The sequence below is a fragment of the Telopea speciosissima genome, chromosome 10 (genome assembly GCF_018873765.1).
Source record: "Telopea speciosissima isolate NSW1024214 ecotype Mountain lineage chromosome 10, Tspe_v1, whole genome shotgun sequence".
Classification (NCBI taxonomy): Eukaryota; Viridiplantae; Streptophyta; class Magnoliopsida; order Proteales; family Proteaceae; genus Telopea; species Telopea speciosissima.
The window spans coordinates 58,595,423-58,623,252 of NC_057925.1; the positions used below are offsets into that span (position 1 = coordinate 58,595,423).

Genomic DNA, 27,830 nt, shown 5'->3' on the forward strand with positions numbered 1-27,830 from the left:
CCCTCTCCCATATATGGATGAGGATTTTCTTATTGATGCTACTTAATGTGTAAAATAATATATAACTTTATTTTTTTGCCTATTTCCTATAATACTTTGTTTTTTGGGGGGTTTTAGCAAGGATAAAGTCTTATCATTTCTCATGTGTACTTGAAAAGCATGCGAGACAATGACAGAATGATAAGTATATTTTGTAAATTATTTTTATTCTAAAAAATCACTTAGGGGACTAAAACAAGGGGCAATCAATAAAACGTTAGATGTTCTAAATACACTAGATGTTTCATTCAAATAATCCATAGAACGATAAAACTATATATCCTCTACATAGAAGATTATTTTTGAAAACTTTTTAGAATCACCTTCTATTTATTAAGGCAATCCAAATATCTACCACATGGTAGATAAAAAAGGACCCAACTTTTATGGTCAAGTAGATCATTAGGTCCTTTATAGGTAAAACTTCAGCCCAGACATGGTTCCCCAAGAAGGAAAAATAGAGGTTTGAAAAACCATGACTAAGTGATAGTGCACTGTAGCGTTGGCTAATCCTGACATATATTCATTTTTCCCCTGTTGAAGGAGAGGAAAAAAAATGGATCTACATACCAAGTGGGGAAGTTGGAATCCACTTCCATTGATATAATAGCATAGAAGATACTCCCCACTTGTTTCTTTTTATTTTTTGGTAAATGATACTCCCCACTATATATGCATTTTTTTTTGGAAGAGGGGTAGGCAGCCCCAATGAGATTTGATTTCATGACCTCTTAATTGTGAGGTATTGGTTCTTGCCAACTGATAGCATTGGTTTTTAGAATTATATTTCTCCCTCATTAATTCGAGTTATAATACTAGAATTGTATAGATATCAATTTCTTCTTCTTGTTGTACATATGTAAGAGGATCTACACTATTTTAAAAAAAAATTAAGAGGGTCTCGTTGCCATTAAGTGTTTTACTAAACAAATGCAAACTGGTTTTCTTGAATCTTGAACAATTATAGATCAAGAGAAGTTTCATTGAAAGTATGCCTAGTTTTGTCATGTGGCATGTCCAATGGAGTTTAAATTTTTAGGTAAACCCTAAGGTTTTCTCGTCACAAGTCAAGTTTCTTAGTGGGGTTACCAAGTGGCAAAATAAATCATTGCAAACCTTAGATCTTTGAAAATCTAAAGGAAATTTTGAAGAGAATGAACAATGGAAAATACCTAGTGAGTAGGCCGGTACATGAAGGATTCCATGACCAATCTAATACTGTTTCCAAATACTCCAATGGCTTGTATCTACCATCCTTTTACATTACACAAATAAGTTTGCGACCAAAGCATTTCCTCTTGAGCATGCAATCCGGAAAAAAAAAAACAAAAGAGAATGTTGTGCTTGGGTTTGGCGAGGGGAGTATTGGAAGTAATTTAAAGGCAGGTATAAGCTTAAGGATTTTCCTCCTCCGTGGGTGAAGTAAAAATACACCCATTAAGGTTTATTATTACTGCTCATACTATGCAAAGTTGATAATACCCCTCTCTAATTGTTTTTGATGCCCATCCTGCACTTACATCCATTAGTGAAGGAATTCATCATAATTCATTAGATACTTTTTATGAATGTCAATTAAGTATCATAAGTAAATGAATCCCGATTGTTCAATCTTTGATAAATTATTACTATGAGTCAGACTCAATAGAATTTGTGGTGAAGGAAACGGTCTACTAGACATGATGTCATTGAGTTTCAATGCTAAATAAACCTAGTATCTAACCAATGAAATGGTCAATATCAACTTGCGCAAACTCTTTCTAAGGTCATGTTTGGTCAAAATGAGAGTGAAGTGCAAATAAAGATAAATTAAATATTTATATTCATTATCAAGGATAATTAAAAATATAATTAAAAAATTTATAATGACATGGTAAACTTTAGTTTCATACTTTACATAGTTCTGAATTGATTACACATACATTCTTAAGAACTAGATTTTCCTTAAGCCACGGTATAGTGGAATCCCTTAACTGTAACTTTCGGAGGTAGCGTGCAACTATCGACTTCATCCAATAGGGGATGATTTAAGACCCTAGGATTGTGGCTAAACCCTACACTGCCGATGTAGAAAAAGTTTATCTTATTCTTAATATTGAATAAAAAATTCTACTTTTCTAATTTAACTTCACATCAAATGTTTCTACCAGAAATAATAAAAATTAAAATTAAAAAAAAATTAAAAAAAAAAAAACACATCAAATGGGACTCAAAATTCTTACCGAAAAAAAATTGGGATTCAAAATAGTTCCATGTGGACCCATTTTGTTTGTCCACACGTCGCAGCAACTCCAACATGACATGTACGTGACAGGTCTTCTTTATTAGTTAAGTAGGAAATCGAACGGCACGTCTCTTCAATCCTCAATTCAAAACCACCAAGCAAGTGGATCACCCATATCGTAGAGTTGTTGAAATAATAAAATATCAAAGTCAATGAAGAGTAAAAAAGACGCCAGCTAATCTTATTTGATTTTATAATTAATACTAAAAATGCGCACACAAAATAGTTTTGGTCAATGATACGAATCGCTTTGCAATAAAAAAAACCTCCAGCTCTGGACTCATCTAATGGGGGTGGATCCCATTTGGGGCATAATGTTCCGACAGAGGTAGGATGGTTATTGGTCTTCTTGTTAGAGACTAGGAATTGGCCAAACAGGGAACTAGAGGGGATAAAGATCCATGATATCACACTTAAAAATCAAAATTAAATCCGGCTCAATCCCGGTTCCCAAACTATTTTGATCTGTTATCAAAATCAGAGGAGTGATTTGATTGTATTGGTTGTATCATATGGATCGATACGAGGATTGATCAGGCTGTCGCATCATTCTTGTACATTATCTCCCATACAAATGAAATCCAATTGAGTGAGTGAATTCCATCTATACGACAAGCAAAGAATGGTTCTCGTACAAAAACCTGATCCGTGTTCTATTGATATATGCCAATATCAACAGTAATCGATACTGATACGTATCCATCTTACCAAAAAAGATATTGATACGTATCAAGACCCTGGCAATGATCAATACCAATCTGGCACCTTTACGAATCAATCAATACGATAAAAAAACTTAGGTTTTTTTAGGGATTTAAAAACTCACTTTTTGATATGGAAACGTCCAAATGCAAGCCGTTGCCGTCGATGCTACCAATGCCATTAACTAAAACCTTGTAGGAATTGGCCTCAAAATGCCCTAAACCCTAGAGTTTGGAAAAGGATCAGTTGAGTCGGGGATCGATCAAGATTTTGATCGATTCGGCTCAACTGATCATCTTCCAAATTTAGGGTTAGGGCATATTTTCGATTCAAATCAGAATGGCTGAGTGTGACTCACACAGTCTTGAACGATGAACGAGCAAATCTTTCATGTGAGACTTGGTTGACAAGTTATAGAGGTTTTATATTATAGCTTAAAATCACCGTTATTGATGTGGTAAATAAATAAAAGGGTGAGCGTTTTCTGTGGGAGCATCGAACCAATGAGATGGGGTACAAAAGCATCTCTGGGCGTGGGTGTACACTCCTCCCTAAGAAAACATTTCTCCATAAATTAACACGGGTTGTTTGGCTAGTATTTTGTAATCCCAATCTTAGTAGATTAGATCCAACAATTAAGACTAAAAGGTCTATTTAATCACGGACGTTTCTAGTTGGTTGGCCTAATCTAATGTCCCCATCCATGTTCTACTAAAATATATATATGTCCCCATCCATGATAAATACATGAGAAAATGACCTTAATGCATATATATAATTTTAGGGGGGGGGGGGGGAGAGGACTTGATACTGAATCCTAAATCCATGGTAGAATGTTGTATACTTTGACCTTAATGTATCATTGTCTACAAAATAAATTTTCCATATTTGCACTTTTTATCATAGTTGGAAAATCGGGTTTTGACTAGGGTTAGTCGCCTGAATCGAGTCAAAATTTGGAAACTATGGTCAAGAGTTGTGTAGACTATGTCAGGGTAAAAAATGATGAGACTGAGTCAGAAATCGTCCGAGTCAGATAAGACTCGGTATTTTGCCATGAGTCATGACAAACTCGGCGAGATTAGTCATTAAAAAAAAAAAACATAAATCGGGTTCACTTAGAAATTAAGTTGAGTAAAATAGTAAATGTTTATTCTAAAACAGTAAGAAACCCTCAACTCTTTGATTCACTTCTCTTGTTCAATAGTATAAACTCAAAATGCATTGATATGTGATCCCCTCCCCCCCCCCCCTCCCCCCTTTTTTTGGTTTTCCTATAAAATTGTAATGTATTTTTTTTTAATTTTTACTAATTTATACATATTTATTGAATTTAAAAAAATAAAAACGTGACTCACCTAAGTTACCATTTTTTTTTGAAAGACAAGTCGAGGCATAAAACCTAGTTTTCCAACTATGATTTTACAGCTATCATCCATTATTACAATTTTCTTCTCTATCTTACGTCAGTGTGATTTTCAGTTGTTGAGAATATCACATTGAGTATGTACCTATTGTCAAGGTGTAAATTTAGTTATGTATATAAATTATTGGTCTGATTGGCTATTGGTGTCGGTCAATCTTGGTCGTGCTCCCATCAAGCTATAACCTAGCACTATGAATGTCCGAATAATCATTGGTCTTAGCTAGTATGAGATCGTTCTTTAATTTGGTCGGACCGTTTCAAGCTTTAACTAGTTGAGCCGGTCGATGCAGGCCTGCTTTTGACACCCCTACCTATACCGTGTCAATTCAAAACAATTGACTTTTGTGTGGATGTAAAAAATGTTTACATTAGCTATGCAGAAAATTCTTTACCATAATAGAAGATGAGCGAGTTTAGTTTTAAGTATCGATATCGCAAGTTTATCGAAAAATCAAAGTATCGATATCATATCAATGTATCAATATGTATCAATATTGATAGAGACTTAATACTGATTTTGATATGAATATGGATTGTTGTTCACCTTAATATCGGCCAATTCGATACAAGATCAACGACAATTGAGATCGATATACACCAATACCTATACCTATAACTTTGATTAATGCAATTTTTACTTCGGCCTAATTTTCAGGACTAACTTTTTTTTTAACGAGGATAGAAAACTGGTCCTCCTTAGAGCCATTTAAGTGTGTCAAACACTAAAATGAAATGTTCAAACCGGATCGACCTACCTAATTGAGCCTGATCCAAATCGAACCAAGCCCTTATCGGGTCAGCCTTGGTTTATGGTTAAGGGTACCATTTGGTTTTGGCTTAGTTTGGGCTAAATTGACAAGCCACCGATGAGCCCCGATTGATAGGACCGAACATGAAGCCAACTTGAACCATAGGAATCCTACCTAATTTCTATCAAAATCAGACCATAACGGTTGTCAAACTGACCCAACCTAAACCCATCCTGATAACACAAAACGAATTGAACCCGAACCTAACCTAAGACAAAAGCGAAAAAATCCTTAACTATTTAGACTCGATTTCCCTAAAACTCACACCGAAACCGAAAAAAACCAACCGAACCGCCCAGCCCAATTGACACCCTTAGAGTCATTACTCATTTACTCATCCCTCGGCCCCTCTAAAAAACATAAGATATATATAAAAGCTCTTAATTCCAATTTTTTTTTTCCTTTTTTAGACCCCTCTAAAAAAGTAATATATATATAAAAACTCCTAATTCAAAAAATAAAAAATAAAAAAATCCACGTGAAATCCTTATCATAAATGTTGGTTTCTTGTGATTATCGATGTGGACCAACTGTCCTCAAGGACGCTCCTGTAGGCTTTTTTTTTTTTTTTTTTTTTTTTGGGTAGATTTCGGTAAGCCTTTATGTTGAATCAATCGGATAGCATTGAAGACAGCCATGATCCTCTCCAGTCACTTGAAAGTATTATTTATTAGGGGTTTTAGAAGTGACTGGAGAGGGAGGACCCGTGCCCATTAATGATAGCCAACGCCGCACAGTACGCACCCACGAATGTGCGCATCACACGCATGAGTGCAAATTAGCGGAGTCGTAAAGGTAAACGTTATGCCTCGACTGGTAACATTTTGCTTCTTCTCCTTTTTCCTATTTTTCTTCAAATTGGAAGCTGTGCTTTAAGCGAACAGAGGCTCACAGCATCTACCGAATATCTCGAACCCCTTGGTTTCCCTTAAAATACACTATCTATCATATTAATCTCTGCATTTCTCGAACCATTCTTTTGTACACTCGCTGTTCTCTGCTTCTCTCTCTCTCTTTCCCTGTCTACTGGGCTCTTCGTTAGTCATAGAAGCCATGGAGATCGTAGCTGCTGCTGCTGTTGTTCCCGTGGGTATTCTATTTCTACTATCAGGACTCATCGTTAATATCATTCAGGTAAGTGGAGAAACGTTAGCTTCATCAATTTATCTTTTTTTCGTTTCCTAAAACCATATTTTTCCCTCTGTATTTTAATTCTAATTTTAATTTATAGAGATCTTCAATGCCGCCGTAGTATGCCGTTTGGTTCTAGGGATTTTCTGTTTTTCTTTGAGGTTTTTGTTGTTAATTTTGCGAGGGAATATAGGCTCACTTGTATTGCTTTCGTGAATGATTCGGTTTTGTTTGGGACTTTTGTTGATTCTTGCGATTGTTGTTGGCTTTTAGGTGTCTGGTTATAGCTGTCCTGATTTCTTTTTGTATGTTCTCCTGATTTTCTTTGTTGTTGTCTCGGGTGTTTCCACTTTAGCAAATGTAGGTTTTGGAGAATTTACCTTTTCCTTCCAGGGGCTAAAATCCGGGGATGTGATCTTCAATTTGTTATTCTGTATACAATATTGTTTTTCTTTTGAGGCGAGGGGCAAACTTCCATTGATTTTTTTCACAGTAACTATTTGCTTAATTTGTTGTTCTTTTTTTCATTACATATGTTTAATTATCTAGAGGAACTGATTATAACCTCTATAAAATTTGGTACGTGGGGATTGGATTTTATGGTCATTGATTTATGTAGGACTCCGTTGACACTGGTCAACTCTAAGCATCCCTACCCCTTCTATCCCCTACTTGCTCTTTTCAGGCATTTTGCTTCATTCTTGTTCGTCCACTATCAAAAAGCGTGTACAGGAGGATTAACAGAGTGGTGGCAGAGCTGCTGTGGCTGGAGCTTATATGGCTCATTGACTGGTGGGGAGGGGTTAAGGTATTCTATAAATTTCAGTTTGTGTGATGCTTATACTTCACTTATTTATTGCCTGTCTACTGCTTCAACTCATGCAAACTGGAATCATGCATTCACTAATCTCCGTGTTGCATATGTCTATTCAGCTCATGCACTGCGTCTGGGTTTGTATATGGGGGGAAAAAAACCCTCGTGATAATTTAATGTAGAGAATGCATCAACAATTGCACCTTTTGGATCAACTGTTTTGTATCAATTACCAAAGAAATAAAAATCTACTAATTTGTGTGATGCTTATACTTCACTTATTTATTGCTTGTCTACTGCTTCAACGCATGCAAACTGGAATCATGCATTCACTAATCTCCGTGTTGCATATGTCTGTTCGGCTCATGCACTGCCTCTGGGTTTGTATATGGGGGAAAAAAAAATACCCTCGTGATAATTTAATGTAGAGAATGCATCAACAATTGCACCTTTTGGATCAACTGATTTGTATCAATTACCAAAGAAAAAAAAATCTACGAATTTGCATCTCCCAACCGCACCCTATGCGCCTATGCCCTTACATAGGTGGGCTGGATTTGTCCTTTTGTCTTTGTTTCTTATTCCTGCTTTGCTGTTATATGTGCATGGACTGGAAGCTGGGTTATTGAAGGAGAATTGCCCTTCCCATACATAATATGTAATTACTTTGTTTTTTTGGTGGCAGTTCTTACAATGAATTATTAATCTTTCACGTAGCTATGATTAATGAGCAGTTCGAACAGACACCAGTCTATAGTCACTTTTTGCTACAAATAAATATTTACCAGGAAGTAGTTCATATCCGATAGCGTCATCTCTAGCAAGTTAAAAGAATTAAAAGGTAGGACTTTGATGTATTGTTAGCTAGTGATAGTGTTTACACTTAGCGTCAAGATTGGCTTTGGTAGCACTATCTTCTCCTTTTCCAAACTAAATACAAGGCTTGGTAACCCTCCTCCTCAGAAAAGGTGAAAAATGCTTTGCTGCATATGGGGGAGTTATTTGGATCCATTTGGATTGGTAGTACTTTGTGGGAGTGTGAGGGTCTTACTTGTCTTTGGAGGATTGGCAAATGCAAATCTAAGAAAGTGGAGGCATTAGCTTTCATCAGAGGGTTAAAATCTCTTGAAGACTTAATTTTGTTTCTGGAAGGATTTGCGAATTGTTGTTTGTTGCATTAAACTTGCGATATGTGTATCTTGGTGTTTTTGGGTCAAGAGGGCTGGGGAGAGGGGAGGTCTATGTGTTTTTTTTTTTAATACCTTTATGAAGTCTTGCTTGGAGTTTCTTCTGCCTTGTTAATAGATTGCATGTTAGGGAGGCGCCCCAGTGGGGGGGGGTGTCTGTTAGAGGGTTCAATATTTCTATTGAGGTGGCTGCTGGAGAAGTTTTACTTGTTGTTGGGGTTCAACATCTGATTTAGATTGTTTCTGTTGGTGTTGTCTATGAATTTTGTGTTGGGATTAGTCAGCCATTACTATGAGTGATGTTATTGGGGTTCAATCTTGGATTTGCTAAAAATCGGATTTAATCCAAGATTGCTTAAATCTGATTTATATTGAAGGAGTTATTAATGCAAAAGTCGACCTCGAACCAGGGAAACCAGCGTGAGATCGATTGCAACCAGGATCAACACGATAAGGAACAAATTAAATAACTAAAACTCTCTTTTTTTTATTGTTGTTTTCTATTACATATGAGTGGAGAACATAAAGGATAAGAAGAAAGGAGATGAAGATAAAGAAAGAAGATAAAAGAGAAGGGAGGGGGGGTATGGGAATGGCTCTCTCACCCACAGCTATCCCAGCTGTTGAAACATGGAATTTCTCCCATAACCGATGATAAACATGGCTTCAAAATTCTATTATGCAATTCTGATCTTTCCTTACAATAGGGGGACCTATTAATAGCTTAGGCAAGCTTACAAAATAGAAGGTAGGAAAATAACAACTAATGAAAAATAGAAACTAGCTGAAAATAGAAACTACTAAGGCTTTATAGATCTAGCCTTCTAAACAAGCAAGGAAACAAAAATAGAAACAAACTGAAATTAGAAACTACCTAATATACTTTCGAAAACTGAAAATAAAAACTAAGTGCTTTTTTTGGTATCATTTTTCATTTTCATTTACTGACAATTTTTCATTTTTTCATGTGTATGGTATCACTTTTGAAACTTTTTTTTATTTAAAATAAATGAAAACACCCCCAAAATGATAATAGACTCAAGGGTCTATTATGGATTTTGACCAAAAACGTTTTTTCTCATTTTTTCACTCAATTTTAATATCACATGTTCTTAAAGGCTAGGTTTTGATGTTAAAACTGTAAAATTGCTTTATAAAACGTATTTGCCTGAAACCCTCATCTTGCATATTTGTCTCTCGTTCGTTCGCTCATCTCTCATCACTCACTCCTCTGTCTCCTTCGATTTCTTCCCATTGCGGCAACCTCTTTGGGTTGGTCTCTCTCTCTCTCTCTCTCTCTCCTTGATTCCTCCCACTACTACCTTCCTTCTCATATGCTATATTTTTTTCTCTGCCTTACTGCTATTTTCCCTTTTTCCTAACAATATCGGTTCAGGCTCTCTTGTCGGAGACTTCACGCTGGAACCATGACTGAACCTGCAACTACCGCTGGTTCATGTTTTAGAGATTTTTTGTTAAATCTCTAGCTGCTGGATCGAGGTATTGTTGGGTGAGATCAATACGCCCTTGAGTGATCGACCTTTTTCCGAAACGAGATGACCGAAATTTCCGAAATATTCGAAATATTGCATTTTTTCATATCGGACTTGCGGTTCGTTTCGGACAGGTCAAGATACTCGAAATATTCGATATCTCGACTGAAATTTCGCGAGTTTTAGTACTATGCCCTTGACAACTTTGATTCTTGGTACACTGTGCGTACACTAGTAAACTTGGGTCAATAACCACAAGTACTATTTTGAGTGTTTTTTTTGTGTGAAAATAGTTCATATATTGTGTTTAGATTGTCAAAAATAGGCTGTATAGAAAAAAAGCATTTTTGAGCCTCGAAACCACCGACTCGAGTTGGCTGGGAAAAAATCCCTGGTTTCAACCATATCTCAGTTTCTGACTGGTCGAAACCAGTGTCGAAACTGAGTTTTAGAACCTTGCATTAAACAATATTAATCAGCACTAAATATTACTCACATAACCACACATTACATACGAACACACTTCAAATCACTTTACACCCACTTATTTCAGCAATAACAAGCATTCTAGACAATAAGTCAATCATACCACACACCAGTGGTGTGCACCCACTATATTCCACTTACCTCGATCTGTGAACGTTTTAATTCAACCCTCTAAATTCCAAGTACTCGAACTAAGCACAACGCCCACTTTGGATCTTGTGCACCACAATCTGCACAAACAAGATTATCACTTTTATACAATAGTTCTTTTAGTTTTGTGATATTACCAGTGGAAACCCTGCTCTGGATGGGAGAACGACTCATTGCTTATCATCCAACAATTGTTGTATATACCAAAGTTCCCACAGATTGAGAAGTCTTAACGAAATCCTGTCTCACATAGCCAAAGCAACCCAAAAAAATAAAACTTGAATTCTATAAAGTATACTAACCTGGTATGTTCTTCTTCCTTCCTTCTTCTATTTCTTCTTTTGTTTCTCTCGGTTTTCTGTTTTTTTTTCTTCCCGCAACCTCTCACTTTAGATCCCTCTCTCACGTTTCTCTTTTCCCTTTTTCCTTTTTTCCTTTAGGACTTATCTCTCTCGATCTTTTATTTCCTACTTTATCTCTACTTCCTATTATCCTATCTCTAGTTTGACTAGGATCCAACTCCTTTTCACGCATTGGATTATCCTATTCTTGCACGATTCAGAGATTTCCCACCTTACACGATTGTTAGTTATGGTGGGGCCCACTATTAACTTAAAAATATAGACAAAAAAGCTTAACTATAACATCCCCCTTAAGGCTAACAAGACTTGAACCTTAGACCTCTCATCAACTAGAGTCACAACCACCAAAATAACAATTCAATTGTTTACTAAATCCACAAATCAATTTAAATAAAAGAACTAAAGCACTCTTTAATTCTTAAGTATCTTATTTACCATTATGCAATCCAATACTATGTTACAACTAAGATTAAATGCTGCACATAATGGTATTAAGGAAAGAATAATGGTAAATTTACGAAATTGCCCCTGAGGTCTAAAATTACAAAATACCCCTGGGCAATATATATATATATATATAGGGAAAAAGTTCTCTCTCCGGGAGTGTGGCCTACACCAGCAATTCCATGAGTCTATCTCTCTCCTCCCCATGTGAAAAGACACCTCTGCCCCCTTGTTTTAAGGAGGAGAGAGATAGACACATGGGAGTGCTGGCATAGGCCACACTCCCGTACAGAAAACTGCTTCCCTATATATATATATATTAAACACTTTCAGGTTTTCAAATTCCGGGGCATTACATTTTAACTATATATTGTAATGGGCCTCTGGCCCTTCCCCACGATTTAATGAAGATGAATGATGTTTTGCTTTGAGCAATACGATGCTGTGAGACACAGTAAGGTGAGAAGCCGAAGGCTGAGATAGCTATATCCTTGCTTCCCCTTTCTTCTCTTCTACCATCGATTCCTTCTCCCTTCTCTGATTTTAATTTTGAGCACTGCTGAGACTGACCAAGCTCCATTAAAGCTACTGTTTTCATCTTCTAAGTTCCCTATTGAAGCACCAAGCTGCTGTTGGTCATAGTTGCTGATTAGAGAAGATATCAAACACCTGTGGTTCTGGTTCTCTTTGATATTGCTGCTACTTCGAAGCTACTGATCTCAGCAACCAGAGACCTGTTGGAGCTAATATTTTGGGGATCTATTCCCCCTCCAAGAACCTCCACTCTACTGTGATTTGGCTCAGTTCTGAGGCCTGCTGTTTGAGTTATCAGAAATCATCCAACAGCACCTGTGGTTGTCTTATTCCCTCAGAAATCCCTGCTGCAACTTCGAGACCTCATAACTCAGCAACCACCCTTCGGATTGGAGTAATTTTTGGAGCAGCAGTTCACCTCTCCAAGAGCACCACTCGATCAGGTCTCCAAGAGTACCGCTCGACCAGGTTTTGGACCTGTTCAGAACACTGCTGAGGCTGCTGGTTGAAATCTCCTGTTCTGCTCTAAATAATGAAAGTGTGAGAACTAAAGATTCGGCTGTCAGTTTGGGCTGATATTTTGAGGTCTGAATTGATTCATATATCCCTACACTTGATGGTAGACTCGCTGATTTCATCTCTTTTGTTGCTGTTACTGATCTATCTGAGTTTAGCTCTACTAGTGGTGTCTGTGATCGAGTCGTATAGGCTGCTGCCTATTACCTACTTGCTGGGGATATTTATTGTATATTTTTGAAGTACTGTTGGGAGTTCTGAAACCCATTATAAGTTGCTGTTACTTAGGTCTGAGTTTAATGTCTGCTACTGTTATAAATCGGAAATCAGTACCTATTGTGGGTGTCAACTGTGATCCTACCTGGGGTTAAGAAAGTTGCTGCCTAGCCCTGCATTAGATACACCCTTTGAAAGAACTCAAAAGTTTAAGGAAGAGTAGTTAATGCATTAAACCCCTTGTTTTCCAACATTTGTAAAGGCTGAAGGGATTGCTTTTTTACTTTTCTTTGATGAAGAAAATTTGAGGGCGGACCTTGGTGCAACGGTAAGGTTGCTCCATTGTGACCTAGTGGTCGCGGGTTCAAGTCGGGAAACTGCCTCTTTGCGAAGCGGGGGTAAGGCTGCGTACATTATGACCCTCCCCAGACCTCACAGTGGCGGAAGCCTCGTGGACTGGGTTCACCTTTTTTTGATGAAGAAAATTTGGGTAGTAACATGCATAGCCTTCGTGTATCTGCATCTATTGATTCAAGTTTTCTACATCTTGAGAAACTATTCTTGTTAGCATCTTGTTTCTAATTTTTAACTCACTTTATTTTTTTATATTTTAGTGTTTTTTTTAATCAATGTTGACCACAGTATAAACTTATGGCTGCAGGTACAAGTATTCACAGATTCTGAAACTTTGCGATTTATGGGTAAGGCAAATTGTGTTCCTATTTGAACTTGTAATTATTGTACCTTGCGCATGAAGGTTCCGATTAGCTTATTTTAGTATTGTTGCTAATGTTGGAGAATTTACCAGGTAAAGAACATGCACTTGTTGTATCTAATCACCGAAGTGACATTGACTGGCTTGTTGGATGGGTTCTAGCACAGGTGCATATTTTTTATCGTTCTGTTTTATCATTGTGGGTTGCCATCTGTACGCAATTACACCCACACATGCCCCCTGCCCCCCACCCCCACGTACAAATCCATACAGACCCCCCTTTCGCATGCACATGCAGATGTACACACTGATGCATACTGCTTGCAAGGATATATATTCACATATATGCCCATAAAATTGGTCTGCTATCATGCTTTCTGTATCTTTTGAGTTGTTGGTGGTGTGTTCTTTTTCTTTTTACCCCCTTCCCACTAATTGGTAATTCAACTTGTAACAGCGCTCTGGTTGCCTTGGTAGCTGTCTAGCTGTCATGAAGAAATCATCAAAATTCCTTCCAGTGAGTATCTAATTTTAGCTTGAGGTGCGGCTTTTTAATTTGACTAGTAAAAAAAACTGCTCTAATTTGTGCCAACGTATAGTAGCTATTTTTTATTTAAAGCTTAATAATTATGTACATATCTGGAGTAGGATTGTTAGTCTGTACATCCTGTCACAGTCAACGAGTATGGGAACTGTCAAAACAAAATTTATAAAATCCTTACAGGAATGTCAAAATGTCCCGGTGTATTTACTGCACACTCTCAAGATGCTCTTGCTCACTCAGTCGGTGAGTTTGAGGTGAGGTAAAAGGTGGCAGCAGAGATTCGGGACTGGAACATCATTCCCATGGTCATTCAATTGGGTACTATTCACTTCATTTTTCTCGGTGATCTCAGAGAGGGAGTGGTTTTAAGAATAAGGATTCTGATCTCAATCGACCGATTCCTTAGAATCGTTGAGCTTTCAGATATGAGATCTGATTCTAGGGTTTTTTGGGACCGATTCCGATCCGGCAAGGACCAATCCGATGCCCAATTTCATGTTTTGAAATCTTGGGCGCACTTGTCCCAGAAGTTCCTCCTACGTACAGCGGACTTGCTTGCTAATGTTTCTTTCCAATAACCAACCAAAGTAAAATTTTTTGAGGACAGTTGCCGTGCTGCTGTTGGCAGGTTTTAAATAAAACATTTTATGCTGTCATCAACTTTCTATTCCTTTCTGCTGTAACGATTACCTTAATAACCTTTTCACCAGAGGATAAATGATACTATCAATTCTGTAGGTTATCGGGTGGTCTATGTGGTTTTCTGAGTACCTCTTTCTGGAACGAAGTTGGGCAAAAGATGAAAGCACACTGAAGGTGATAATATCTTACATACACTGATGAATACATGCACATGTTTTAAAGGTACATTGGTGATCTAATTAGAGCTTTATCTAACTATATGCAACAGTCTGGTCTTCAACGGCTGAAGGACTACCCTTTGCCTTTCTGGTTGGCACTTTTTGTGGAGGGTACTCGCTTTACAAAGGCAAAGCTTTTGGCTGCACAAGAATATGCAGCTTCAACAGGGTCAACCATTCCTAGAAATGTTTTGATTCCTCGTACCAAGGTTTAGTTCTGGTTGCCCCCAAAACTAACACCATAGAAACATATGCTCTCTTATTCCTCATGTCAATCTTGATTAATTGTCATTAGGTGTGTGCTCTCTTATGCATCTATATGTTTCTTTCAGGGTTTTGTTTCCGCTGTTAGTAATATGCGGTCATTTGTTCCAGCTATTTATGATGTAACGGTGGGTATTCCTAAAGATCAGCCTTCACCTACTATGCTGAGAATATTGTCAGGACAACCTTCTTTGGTAAGCCCACAAAATTTAAGAATTTCAATTAACTGGATCCAGGTGCTTATGTGTTTTGTTACTTTTGTGGTACTACCTTGTATTTCCTGAGTTATTTTGTCAGTGTTTCATTTTTTAAGTTTTGCACCAGTGGATTTCTTTTCTTCTAGTTTAGATAACAGTGACTTTTGAGAATGTATCAAATTGTAAAAGAGAAAAGCATTTCCTCAAGATTTTGTCCGCCACATGCATAAAAGGTTTTTATAATTTTTTTTGATTGATAAGGTATGTAATCATTCCTTTGCTGAAGATCTACCTGTGGCTTACAATGTATGCTATTTTAAGGTCTTTAATTCGCTTGGATCATTTCCATGCCTAATGGAAATGACAACCATCTATAATGGTTTAAGGAGATCAATACCCAATGAATGGTGACTCTAAATGTGAGCAACAATTGTTGAGCCATAAACATAGTAATACATCTTTTCTGATCCAGATACCACATAATAATGTAATATATAATACATTGATTCTGTTTAATTTGTTTTCCATACAATTTTTATTGAATTTATATATGAAAATGCTGAGAGATGAAAAATCTATGGGGTATGGTAAGAAAATGCAATGGAGCAACCTCGGCGCAACGGTAAGGTTGATCCATTGTGATCTAGTGGTCGTGGGTTCGAGTCGGGAAACAGTCTCTCCGCAAAGCGGGGGTTAAGACTGCGTACATTATGACCCTCCCCAGACCCTGCAATGGTGGGAGCCTTGTAGACTGGGTACACCCTTTTTTTTTTCCTTGTCGAAACTATTTGACTTGAAGGTGAAATTCTGGCAAAACACCGAAATTTTGACCGAAATTGTGCTGATCCTCAATTCTTCTCGGCCATGTTGAATTTAGCAAAATTTCGGCAAGTTTTTGAACCATGCTCAAAAGTAATATCTTTAATCAAAAATTAAGAATGAAGAACAAAGAATACTTCTTTGATTTCAGGTCCTGTTTTTATTTTTTATTCCCTTGGCTTGGCATGGTCCTCTTATTTGTTTTGTCCCAATGAATCATAGATCAAATGATTTGGTTTATCTGATTTCAGAACAAAAATAGGCCCCGGATTTATTAAATTTATGGAGATACTGTGTAATTTTGTGACCTTCTTACAGCCAATCGAGATACCTTTTTTGTGGTTAAAGTTTTTTGGAAGCTATTTCACATTTGAAAGTCAATTATTCAAAGGTCCATCCAGTTCCAATTCCTAAAATGGTGGAACAACTGGCTGGTAGTTACCAATGTCAGGTCAGCTATATGTCATTGGTGCTATTAGGTTTTCCCTTGAGTGCTTCATACAAAAAAGATTTGCAGGATTAGCTAATTTAGAAGATGGGGCGTAAACTGTGTGGTGGAAAGGATGGTAGATGTAAAAGGAGGCAAAATTAGCTTCCATTAGATCAGCTGTGTCGAGCATTCAGAACTTAGGGTAAGTTTCATTTGGTTGAATTGAAAGTTTACCTTAAAAATGCGAAAGGGGTTGGACTTTCAAAGTGTTCTTACTTTAAACAAATTCTATGTGTGACAGCTTGTGAAAGGTATAATGGGCACTAATGATAGTTTTAAGCAAGACATCCAGATTGCAAGTTGGAGAAGAAAGCAATACTTACTTTTGGAAGAATAAGTGGTGCTGGGAGGCATCTTGGGGAGGGTGTTTCTTCTTCGAAGTGGCCAGTGACAGAGATGTTTTGTAGCCCTTTTCCCCTATTAACAATTTTATTAGAAAAGATCATAGTGTAGAACAGCAGGGGGGAAGAACTCCCTTAAGCTCATTTTTTTTTTACTCTGATTAGATCCTTGATGCAAGTGCTAAATAAGCAAAGCTACCTTATGTAATGTGGGAAAAACTGAGGAAAATAACAAGTGTTTCTTCTTTGAAGTACCTTATGTGATGTGAAAAAAACAGAGAAAAATTATAAGGTTCTTCTTTAAAGTAACCACTGGCAAGGATGTTTCTGTTGCAAAATTTTTTTTGATTGACATATTTTGTTAGAACGGTATTGGATGGATAGCAGCAAGTGGCGGAAGTCCCTAATCTCGGAACCAAAAGGAAAATAACAGACAAAACCAGCAAAGCCCACAAACGAATACGCAGAGAGGAACAGTACCACCTGTACAGTTCTAGGCTTCATTACACCTTATATGTCGCAACGTCATCTGGCAAGGACTTTGCCATTCTAGATCTCCTATGGAATGAGAACCATATTAAAGAATTACAAAGGAAACTGATGAGGTGGGAGAATCCCCATGGGCACTCACCAAAGCAGTGCTTCTATAGCAGAACATGTGCAAAGATGAGGGCTGAATTGCATTGGGTTCCTATTATGTGGAGTCTTCCCAATGATAGGGAACTTGAACTAATTAAGCAGCTCTTAGAGCTGCTGGGGACCAGATCTGTTCAGGGAGGGGTTCAGATGGAAGCTTTATTGCCTAAATGGCTCTGGAACTTTTAATGGTTATTCATGTTTAGAAGATTGTAAAGTCCTACATTTCCAGGGAACTGATTTGGTTTGCTGGAGACCAGATCTGTCCTAAGACTCGGTTCTTTATGTAGACAGCATAAAGATAGTATTCTGATGATTGGTCATCTTACTTCAGGAGGCTTTTGTCCTCTGAATGTATGCCTTTTCTGCTCAACGGCAGCTGAAGCAGTGACTCATATAGTGATGCATCCACTTTTGAAGTATGGGTTGGAATTCGGGATGAGACTGAAATGTTTAGGTTCTTTGGTAATTCCTTTTCCAATCTACTCCGGGGGCTGGTTAAGCAATAGTTTAGGCAAAAATGGGAAGAAACTTGGGGAAATGTTGGTGGCTGCAGTCTCTCGGAGTATTTGGTTGGAGAAAACAAAAGTGTATTTAATAATTTCTTGGAAACAGTTGATAGACTAGTTATGAAAGCTAATGGAAGGGTGGCACTTTGCACCTTATTTTAGTAAAAACTAAAGTGTTACATGGTATCTCCTCTGTGGAGATCAGAAGAAATTAAAAGTTTTTATCTGTGAAGCATCCTGTGTCCAATTCTCCTCTGTGGCTGTGTTCACACACACGCACAAAAACAAAGCAACCCAAACAAGGATCTGTAGGTGTGGTTTTGACATCCCATGTCCAGATTATTTTGCAGGTCCATGCTCTGTTCCCAATACTAATAACTCACTGTACCTCTTATCTGAATTGCAGAAGTAATTGCCATCTTGCTGGTCAGACCAAGTATCACCATGATTGAGATCATGGAAAATAATCTCGCACCTAGTGTTACCAACTGATGCAGGAATATCACATGAATGGGCTTATTTTAGTGGAAATAAGCCTTGGGTGGGGTTACTGATCCTAGGGGTTTTCATTGTAATTGGCCACATTAGTGGGCCTATAATATGGGTAGGAGCTAGGAATACGAAATTTATTTTATTACTTAGTTTAGGACTTATTTTGGTAAATGAATTCTATTTTGGGCCCTGGAATTATTAGGAAAACTGGTTGGGATTTACTTTTTAGTGTATGCTAGGGTTTCAGAGTCCTAGTTTGTGTAGGAGTGTCAACTACTAGTGTTTTGGCAATGCCAAATAGTTTTTGTGTTCATAGTCATTATAGAGTTAGTTTATGAATTCCATATATTGAAGTATTGGCCTATGGCCTAATCCATGTTTTATGATTAATGAAAGTTCAATTTTGACTATAATAATTACTATAGATTCAGTGGGTTGACTTGGGTGGATTTCAAGGCCACGGCAGGTGGACTCCTGCTCCTTTATCTTCTAACTTGCTTCATTTTTTGGGTCAGTTTCCTATCTCAGTTTGAAGCTGGGCGTTACCCTGTTTTCTGGGTAAGTTTTGAACTATCAAACTTTGCTATAGAGTAGCATTGCAGAATAGAACTCATGATGCTAACCCCATGTGGTAGTTAAGGTTTGTTTGGATGATTTATCTGTTACACTCTTCTTCATAATGCCCAAAGTAATTTAATCATCTGGCCTAAAAATTAGACATTTGGATCACTGATTTCTAAGAGAACAGGTAGGGAAAAAGAGAGGTAAAGTGTAGAATGAAGCAAGATTTTATCTGAATTATTCCTTGAAAAATAATGGCCTTAGGAGAAGTGGTGAAGAAAGACATGCATAACTTAGTCCTTGTATCAAGTATGACCTTAAATAGAGCTGATCGGAGGGAAAGGATCCATGTGGCCGACCCCATTTGGTTGGGATAAGGCTGAGTTGTTGTTGTATCCATAGTTGTCATGGCGTCATGGCGCTGGGGGAAAGGGCATATCGAGGTCTGCCATGATATATGTATAAATATCGAGCGATATGGCTTCCATGGCGTCGCCATGGACGCCGTACCACGATATATGGGTATGTCGACCGATATTTGAATATTTAATGTATAAAAGTCAGGTTTATATATATATATATATATATTTTTTAAAAACGATTTAATAACTTAGATGCTTTTTCGTTAATGTGTATTGGAGGTGTAACTTGAAAAGTTACACCTGCAATACACATTATCATAAAACTTAAAAATATTAAACATAATAACTTATACCCTAATGGGGGGAAATAGAAATCGCAAAAGGGAAAATCGAGAGGAGAGGGATCGTGACTCCGGCAACAGTAACTTCCAAGCTTCCTGCAACTCTCGAGTCTCAGCAGCCTTCGAAGTTCGAACTTCTCCAGCAACCTCCAGGACTCCAACTCTCCAAGTAAGTAAATTTTTATTTTTTTTTTTAATTTGGTTCTTCTTCCTCCTCCCAGCCAGACCTCTTCTTCTTCTTCAGTTCTTCTCCTCCCAGCCTCCGGTAGTGATTACAGCCAGTGGTATCGTTTATTTTTTTATTTTTTCTCTTGCCTTGCACAGCCACATTTACACACACAGAGACAGGGAGAGAGTCGAGAGACAGAGGGGGGGGGATTTATTTCAGTTAGTAGTCCTCGACTCCTCTCGGTTTTTTTTTCTTTTTTTTCTTTTTTCTTCTTTGCTTGTACAGTCACAGAGACAGGGACATAGTCGAGAGACAGAGGGGGGAGGGATTTATTCCAGTCAGTGCTGTAACCATAGTCCTCTCGGTTTTTTTTTTTTTTTCTTTTTTCTTTTTCTTGCCTTGCAACTAGCTTGCTTACAGTCGCAGACCTTGGGACTTCTTGCCTTGCAGTTGCAGGCTTCCACATAGACAGAGAATGTATTTTTTTTTCTTCTTCTTGCCTGCACAGTGCCACATACACAGTGTCACACACAGAGACAGGGAGAGAGTCGAGAGACAGAAGGGGTGAGGGATTTATTACAGCCGAACTATCTCTGTTTTTTGTTTTTGTTTTTTCCTTCTTCTTGCCTTGCAGTTGCAGGGTTGCACAGTCACAGAGAAGGTGTTTGTTTTTGATTTTTTCTTCTTCTTACCTTGCACACAGGCACACAGCCACAGGCCCACACATACACAGTTACACTTACACACACAGAGACAGGGAGAGAGTCGAGAGACAAGGGGGGAGGGATTTAATAGTTATTACAGCCAGTAGTCCATCATTATTCACTATTCACTGATTTAATAGTTATTACACTTTCATGAATTAAACCATAGTATATTAGTAGTACACTTTCATGTTGATTTTTTGATGTTATAGGACATATATTATATGACATTAAAAATAGAGAAAATAAAAAATAAAACATGGTCGGCTCGCCATGGCAACGCCATGACGGGCGACATGTCGATATATCGACGTGACACCCCTCCACCGACTTGGATTGCCGTGACGCCGTGACAACTATGGTTGTATCTCTTGAAAAATAATGCATAAATCTTTACTGGTGAAACGCTGGTGTATAATATTTGTTTGTAATTATGTTTTTACTTTATATTTCTAATTTTTGGGTGGAGATATGATCATTTAGATTATGGTGCAAGTTCAGAAAGTTAGAAAACAACTGTTATGTTGCAATGGTAGATTAAATACTTGCTAAACGTAATCCATTTTTATGCAGGTGCATGTGCATATTAAGCGACATTTGATGAAGGAATTGCCGGAGACTGATGATGCCGTTGCTCAATGGTGTAAGGATATATTTGTTGCCAAGGTATTGCACATTGACATTTTTTGTTTTTATTTAGCATTCGTTTGGTGCTGTTTGAAATGTTTAATTACCTCTGTAATGAGACCAAGGTAACTATAAATTTTAGTTGTTTCGAAAAGTTATGACCAACTCACTGACTTGGTGTTATGTTGGTATGAGATTTCTATTGTTTGAAATTTTAATTTAATTAAGAAGTTTTATTGAGAATTAGTCTTTGAGTTGGTGGCAAGGTACTAAAACTCGGGTCTCGGTACCAACTCGGCTCTTGGAAAAACCGAGACGAGTCGAGATCTCGCCGAGTTGATGCATTTTTTTTTTCCAACTCGAAGCCTCAACTTTGGGTCAACCCGAGATCCGAGATCTCACCGAGATATGTCGAGTTTTGTCCAGTTAGGTAAGGTATTTAAGTGGTAGGTGGGTTAAAATAATGGGTCGAAACCGAGATCCAAACCGAGATCCGAGATCTCTCCGAGATATTGCACTTTTGAGACTCGCAGGCAGTCTCGTCTCGACTTTTCCAAAAACCAAGAAACTCGGTGAGATCTCGCAAGTTCTCGAACTATGGTTGGTGGTATCTTTCTTTGTTTGGAAAAGGGATCAAGTACTCATGGGAGTTGCAGAAATTTTAATTCCAGTCATATTAGGAGTTTTAGTTTGTCTGATTTTTGTTAGAAGTTGAATGAGATAGTCTTTTTTAAAGGGGGTCATATGGTCAAATTTAATGGCCTTATTGAAATTTAGGTTGGAGAGGGTGGGCCTTGGTGCGACAGTAAGGTTGCTCCATTGTGACCAAGTGGTCACGGGTTCGAGTCTGGAAACAGCCTCTCTGCGAAAGCAGGGGTAAGGCTGTGTACATTATGACCCTCCCCAGACCCCGCAGTGGCGGGAGCCTCGTGCACTGGGTACGCCCTTTTTTTTTATTTATTGCAATTTAGGTTGGACAAGGCCTTATCTCCATAAAGAGGACCCAGACCATTCTGCTGGTTTGGGGCCCTTACAGATTGCAACATGTGTCATGATGAGAGGATTGGTACACCTGTAGGTGGTTTCATCTAGGAAATCAACTAGAAATTTTCAGGCCCGAAAAATGATTCTAGCCATGTAATTTTGTTCTTTTATTTGAATTGCCTAGAAAATTCTAACTAGAGTTGCGGAAAACTCCAAAATGTCACATGTAGATCAGATGGTAATAAGTCATTTCATCATATGTTAGTCAGGTATATGCTTATCCTTTGAACATGTTATGTAGCAAGAAATTAGTGCTCCGTTATGTTACAGGTCACCATTGCCCCAGACCGAGATGTTTCCTTGGAGATCATAGATTGATCTCTGTGGGATAATACCCTTGTTGGCTGTGTCTGAAGCTGTTCTTGTGCATCTGTTCATCATAGAATGGTGAATTTAATCCTGATGTTTACATGATTTTTTTGAATCTTACTGGAATCTGGGATTTCTCTAGTCCCTTCTCAGTTCATGAAATTCATTGTGAATTCCCGCCCTATGGTTTTTTCCCTCAGAATTTCTAATCCAGTTCAGGGATTGATCCAAAAAGGAAGAAAATTGTTTTCTCCGAATGTTAACTAGTTTTAGCTCATACCAATTGATGCAGTTAGATCACCCAAATAGGCTTATTTTATTGTAAATAAGCTTTGAGTTTGGTTATGTATGTGTTATGCCTTTGATCCAATGTGTTTTCATTGTAATAGGCCACTTTAATGGGCTTATAATATGGATAGAGAGGCTAGGCATACAGGATTAGTTACGTGTCTTTATTTATATATATTTTTTGATTACTATTAAGTGTTTTAGTTAGGCTGGATTAGGATTCTATATGTCCAGTCCTGTTTTGAGTCTGTTTCCTTAATTATTTTAGTTTCCTAATCAATTATCTGTTTTTGAGTCTTCTGTTTGTAAGGGGGTCCTGCCCTGTACACTAATCTTAATATCTTATTAATGAGATTTTTGGCTTGAGCCTTTTCTTTACCCTGTGAGATTCACATTTGCTGTGAGATGCAGATGTATGTGGTGGGATTCCAGTTGAGGCTAGGTGGGATGCTTAATCATATCTTCTTCTTCTCCATCAATATTCAAGTACAGTCACTGTTCTCAATTCTTTCTTAAGTTTTCTGTGGGATTCAACCATTGTTTACTAGCTGATCATAAGCCTGCTCAGAATTTAACATTCTGGAAATTTTTTAACACTGTTTGACTGCTGTTCCTGAACCTAGCGGTACCCCTGTTTTGGGACATTCCTGCTGCAAATAGAAATCCTTACCTAGGGTCATCTAGCCCTTTCATGGGACTGTTCTTTGGGGAGTTTGTTCCTCACTTCTTACGGAACAATCAGTCCAAGTTTGGTTCTGATCTAATCACTGGATCAAGAGTTATTGAAGTTCCTAATTTTCTGGTGATTGACTTGCTGTTTCTGAAACCTATTTTGCATAGCCTAATCTAACCCTCAGATTTCCATTATCTTTTGTAGATTCATTCCTACCCAGTAGGCTTTCCTTGACCAGAATTTTAGGGTGATCAGAGCCTCTAATTTTCTGTGATTAGAGTGTTCTGTCATATTCTGTTTTTAAATTCCAGATTTCATTATTTTGTCAATTGGGTTAAATCTGGCCGTTGACTCATTGCAGTTTTTTTGGGTTTTATTCATCTAACATCCTCCTACCTTTGATCAGAATTTGAACTCCATCTGATAAGTTTTACTTTTGACCTTATTGTTGACCTACTTTTGGGTGGGGGGGGGAGTTTACTTGGGATCTTGTTAAAAAAGGGTGTGTAATCTCTGAATCTAGGGATCCTACTTCCCCCCCCCCCCCCCCCCCAACACCACCAATGCAATTGGGTGTCCAGTGTCCGCTGCTGTTTCCTTTTCTATGCTACTCAACTTTCATTGAATCTGATCATTCTCTTCTCATTCTCAGCCTGAAACTTTTGACTTCTCTGATAATTCTCTGCTCATAAGTGGATCTGATTTCTAATTTCTCAGTTTCACGTTGCTTCTTGGATTCTTGCTATCAAGAAATTGATCAATCTTGATCTGATTCTTGAAAGCTATCAATAGCTTGTATTTATCAAATCTGTTTTCTATAATTTCCAAATTATAGTTTATCATTATTTCCAACAATGATCTCGATTGCCTTCTTGTGTTGGCTGGTGGGTATAATTATGAAGAATAAAATTCCTCCTATGAGGTATCCATTACATCGTAACTGCAGGACATATAATTGGAGAGAGAATCTTCCATCCTAACTACATGTTTCTCCTCTATTAACGAGTCTTTCCAAATCTGATTTGATTTGGACACCTATTGGTTGAGTTGTGTGGCTTCTGCTACATAAGCCCTAAAGTCAAATTAACCAATTTAATTGTTTTTCTCTTGGACATTGTGTTGTGTATCTGGACTGAGTTTTTCTTAATCCACGGTGAAGGAGTAATTCCTACACTCATGGTTCTTCACTGATGGCCATCATTGCAATGTGATGATTGGGTGTCTGGGAACGCTGGAGGGCCTTTCGGACCTTCAACTAGTTAAGGGATTGGGTGGGGGGGGGGGAATAATGGTGACGGTAGGATTTTGGGTGAACCCTTCTCCATAGTGAAGGAAAGCTTTCCCCTATTTATCTTGTCCTACCAACAAGGTTTTGAAACTTGCATTTCAATCTCATTTCGGTCTGATCAAAATATACCGAAATAGGCAAAATTTCGCTGAAACAATACATTTTTTGCCAGTATGTTTGTAGGCCAATTTGGGGGGGCAAACGGACATATTAAGCTCCAATACTTCAGGGAAAGCTTATTTTAGCCTATAAAAACATATGTAAACCTTTATATTGCAAGAAAAGTCGCACAAAGTGGTGGTTTGGATTTGCATTCATGGTTGGCAGTATGCCAGTATATGCCGAACCTTATTTTATACCTTGTGTAATATTGCCTATTCTACACATTGTTATAGTACTAGAGGATAGAAAAGGCAACTAAAACAAGTAAATAACGCACTATGAATGAAGAAACATAATATTGATTAATTATTTGTGAAATAGTACAAAGAACATGTAACATAGACTCATAGAGACCCAAGTCTCAACAATACAATACTATCTGCAAATCCATGAGTACAAACTACAAAGTGGACCCCTCAGGCCATCTTAATGGCTAATACCACACGAACTATGACATGGAGGATTGAGCCCACTCGTGGGCGTGCCGACATGCATTTTCCTCTGACTGTATGACAAATGCAGCAAACGATGTCGTTGGAGTGATGTGGCAATCCTAGCAGGCATGTAGAGGTGAGGTGGAAATTATTCAAGAAAAAAAGGGTTTTCTCCTTCCTGCAGGCCGCAGGAGAAGCTGTCAAAACTCATGAGAACTCGTGAAATAATGCCCTTATATAAAGGTCCAATAGTCTTTTCGCCGAAACACCGAAATTTCGACCGAAATTGGGCCGATTTTATAATTCTCCTCCTGTTTTGTCTCAGCCTTGTCGAAATCAGCAAAATATTTATCCCAGATTTCAGCGAGTTTTTGAACCATGCCTACCAATGCTAATAGCTTTGGCGTCACTTTGGGGTGTAGTACCCTAAAATTTTACTTGGTCCCATTATGGTTGGGGTTTCATTGATCCTGGTCTTGTGTATGGGGGTAGTGTATCTTATCCTCTTAAGCATCTATAAGAAACTTAGATAGGAGGGAAAGAAAACAGAATACTCATCGAACAAAGAGACTACCCGACTCTTTTTCCCATTTCCAGAAAAAGGTACATGGTAAGGCTCTCATGGCCGCATGTTTCTTGCGAACAACTAAACTAAGCAAGTGTCTCAGTCAATTGAGGAACTAATTCCCCTTGTTTGAAGTACGTATGTTCAAAATTAATAAGCCTAGCCACTTAGATGCTGAAGGCAGGAAGCTGTCCCCAAAATGTCTAATGTAGCATACAAGAAGTCAATATTCCTTGACGTAATAAATGCATCCAGTTCCACCAACTGGATACATTTACGTTCCATTGTGAGGAAAGACATGCATGGCTTAGGCCTTGCATCATGTATGGCTTTGAATAGAGCTGATTGGAGGGTAAGGATCCATGTAGCCGACCCGTTTAGTTGGGTTAAGGCTGAATTGTTGTTGTGGATGTCTTATTTCTTCTGTTTTTTTGCTTGCCAGGATGCTTTATTGGACAAACATCTGGCTGAGAATACTTTCGGTGATGAACATCGCCTAGACATGGGTCGGCCAATAAAGTCTTTGTTGGTATGTTTGTCTTTCTCATGATCCTAATGCAGATATTATGTTAGTTTTTGGTTCTTTCAGAAGGCAGTGCCTTAATTCTCTCTTTTTATTGGAACAGGTAGTATTATCTTGGTCATGTATCCTTGTATTTGGTGCTGTCAAATTCATCATATGGTCTTCCCTCCTATCATCATGGAAAGGAATCGCATTCTCAGTGGCTGGTGTAGCCCTAGTCACAATCTTAATGTACATTTTAATACGATTCTCTCAGGCTGAGCGTTCCACCCGTGCCAAGGTAGCCCCTGCTCGACCCATGAATGGCAACACACCTTCTGAAGCAAGCCGAGAGAAACAGCAATAGGTAGTAGTAGGTAGTTCTGCATCATGGGAAGAATCCCCAACTTGAATTCACAGTGAGGTTTCTAATTATGGGTTTATTTTGTGGATTTTCAGATGGTATAGGCATATTTCCTAGTTTGTTCTAGTCGCCTTTTTAATCACCCCCTAGTTAAATTTGGTTGGCATTTTTCTTCTTAATTTTGTAAGAAAGTTCGTATTCATATTGTATGCATCTTAATTTAGGGAAATACACGCTGCCAGGGTTTATTTCCCTCTCACAATGATGACACTCTCTCATTAACAGTGTGGCTTCTTTTGTGTACATCTCGAAATGCACTCCCTCTCCTCTCCTTATTGGTTTGGCGTGCGCTGCCAGGGTTTATTTCCTTCTCACAATGATGACACTCTCTCATTAACAGTGTGGTTTCTTTTGTGTACATCTCAAAATGCATTCCCTCTCCTCTCCTTATTGGTTAGGCGTGTAAGATGCTAATATATGTAGGTAACGTGTTGGTCTTTCTGCTCTTAATCTATTAATGGGAATTGCACGTTATCTACTTAATCCCTTGTTGCCTAGTTCATAGACACCTTGGAGTAGGCTTATATAGGCTTCATTATCTATATCGGTTACCGTTGATTCAGATTCAATACAGATCGAGATTTGTTAGCCCTTGTCAGGCATTAATTAAAAAAAAAACAATAGATTATTTTTTGGCTGATACTCTCGACATCGGTATTGTATCAGTATTTGACCTAGTATGTGTATTGGTGGATTCGATAAACCTGCTCTGGACTAAGGGGCAATGAAAGTGTGAATTTGTTCTAATCTAAAATCTTAACCAAGACCTAATTCCCGCAAATACACAATAAATCAGGTTAAAATTTTAAAAGGGAAATTGATGACCATGTGTTAGATTGGACGGAACTTAAATTTTGTATTAGATTGGACGGAACTTAAATTTTGTATTGTTTGACTCAGGTTTGCTATTCACATCC

General features: G+C 38.0%; 1 protein-coding gene across 1 annotated transcript; it reads left to right on the plus strand.

Annotated features, from left to right (window-relative positions):
* The first annotated feature begins 6,244 nt into the window (after positions 1-6,244).
* On the plus strand, positions 6,245-27,153 carry LOC122643019 (1-acyl-sn-glycerol-3-phosphate acyltransferase 2-like). Its single transcript, XM_043836648.1, has 11 exons — positions 6,245-6,394; positions 7,077-7,199; positions 13,255-13,294; positions 13,402-13,475; positions 13,766-13,825; positions 14,591-14,668; positions 14,763-14,921; positions 15,045-15,170; positions 21,171-21,263; positions 26,430-26,516; positions 26,614-27,153. The coding sequence occupies exons 1-11, from the start codon at positions 6,314-6,316 to the stop codon at positions 26,854-26,856; spliced, it is 1,164 nt and encodes a 387-aa protein (XP_043692583.1). The 5' UTR covers positions 6,245-6,313; the 3' UTR covers positions 26,857-27,153.
* Positions 27,154-27,830: the final 677 nt, after the last annotated feature.

Coding starts and splice junctions, on each gene's coding strand:
- LOC122643019 (XM_043836648.1), top strand. CDS start 6,314: ATGGAGATCGTAGCTGCTGCTGCTGTTGTTCCCGTGGGTATTCTATTT. Junction 6,395..7,076: donor TCATCGTTAATATCATTCAG/GTAAGTGGAGAA, acceptor TGCTCTTTTCAG/GCATTTTGCTTCATTCTTGT. Junction 26,517..26,613: donor GGCCAATAAAGTCTTTGTTG/GTATGTTTGTCT, acceptor TTATTGGAACAG/GTAGTATTATCTTGGTCATG.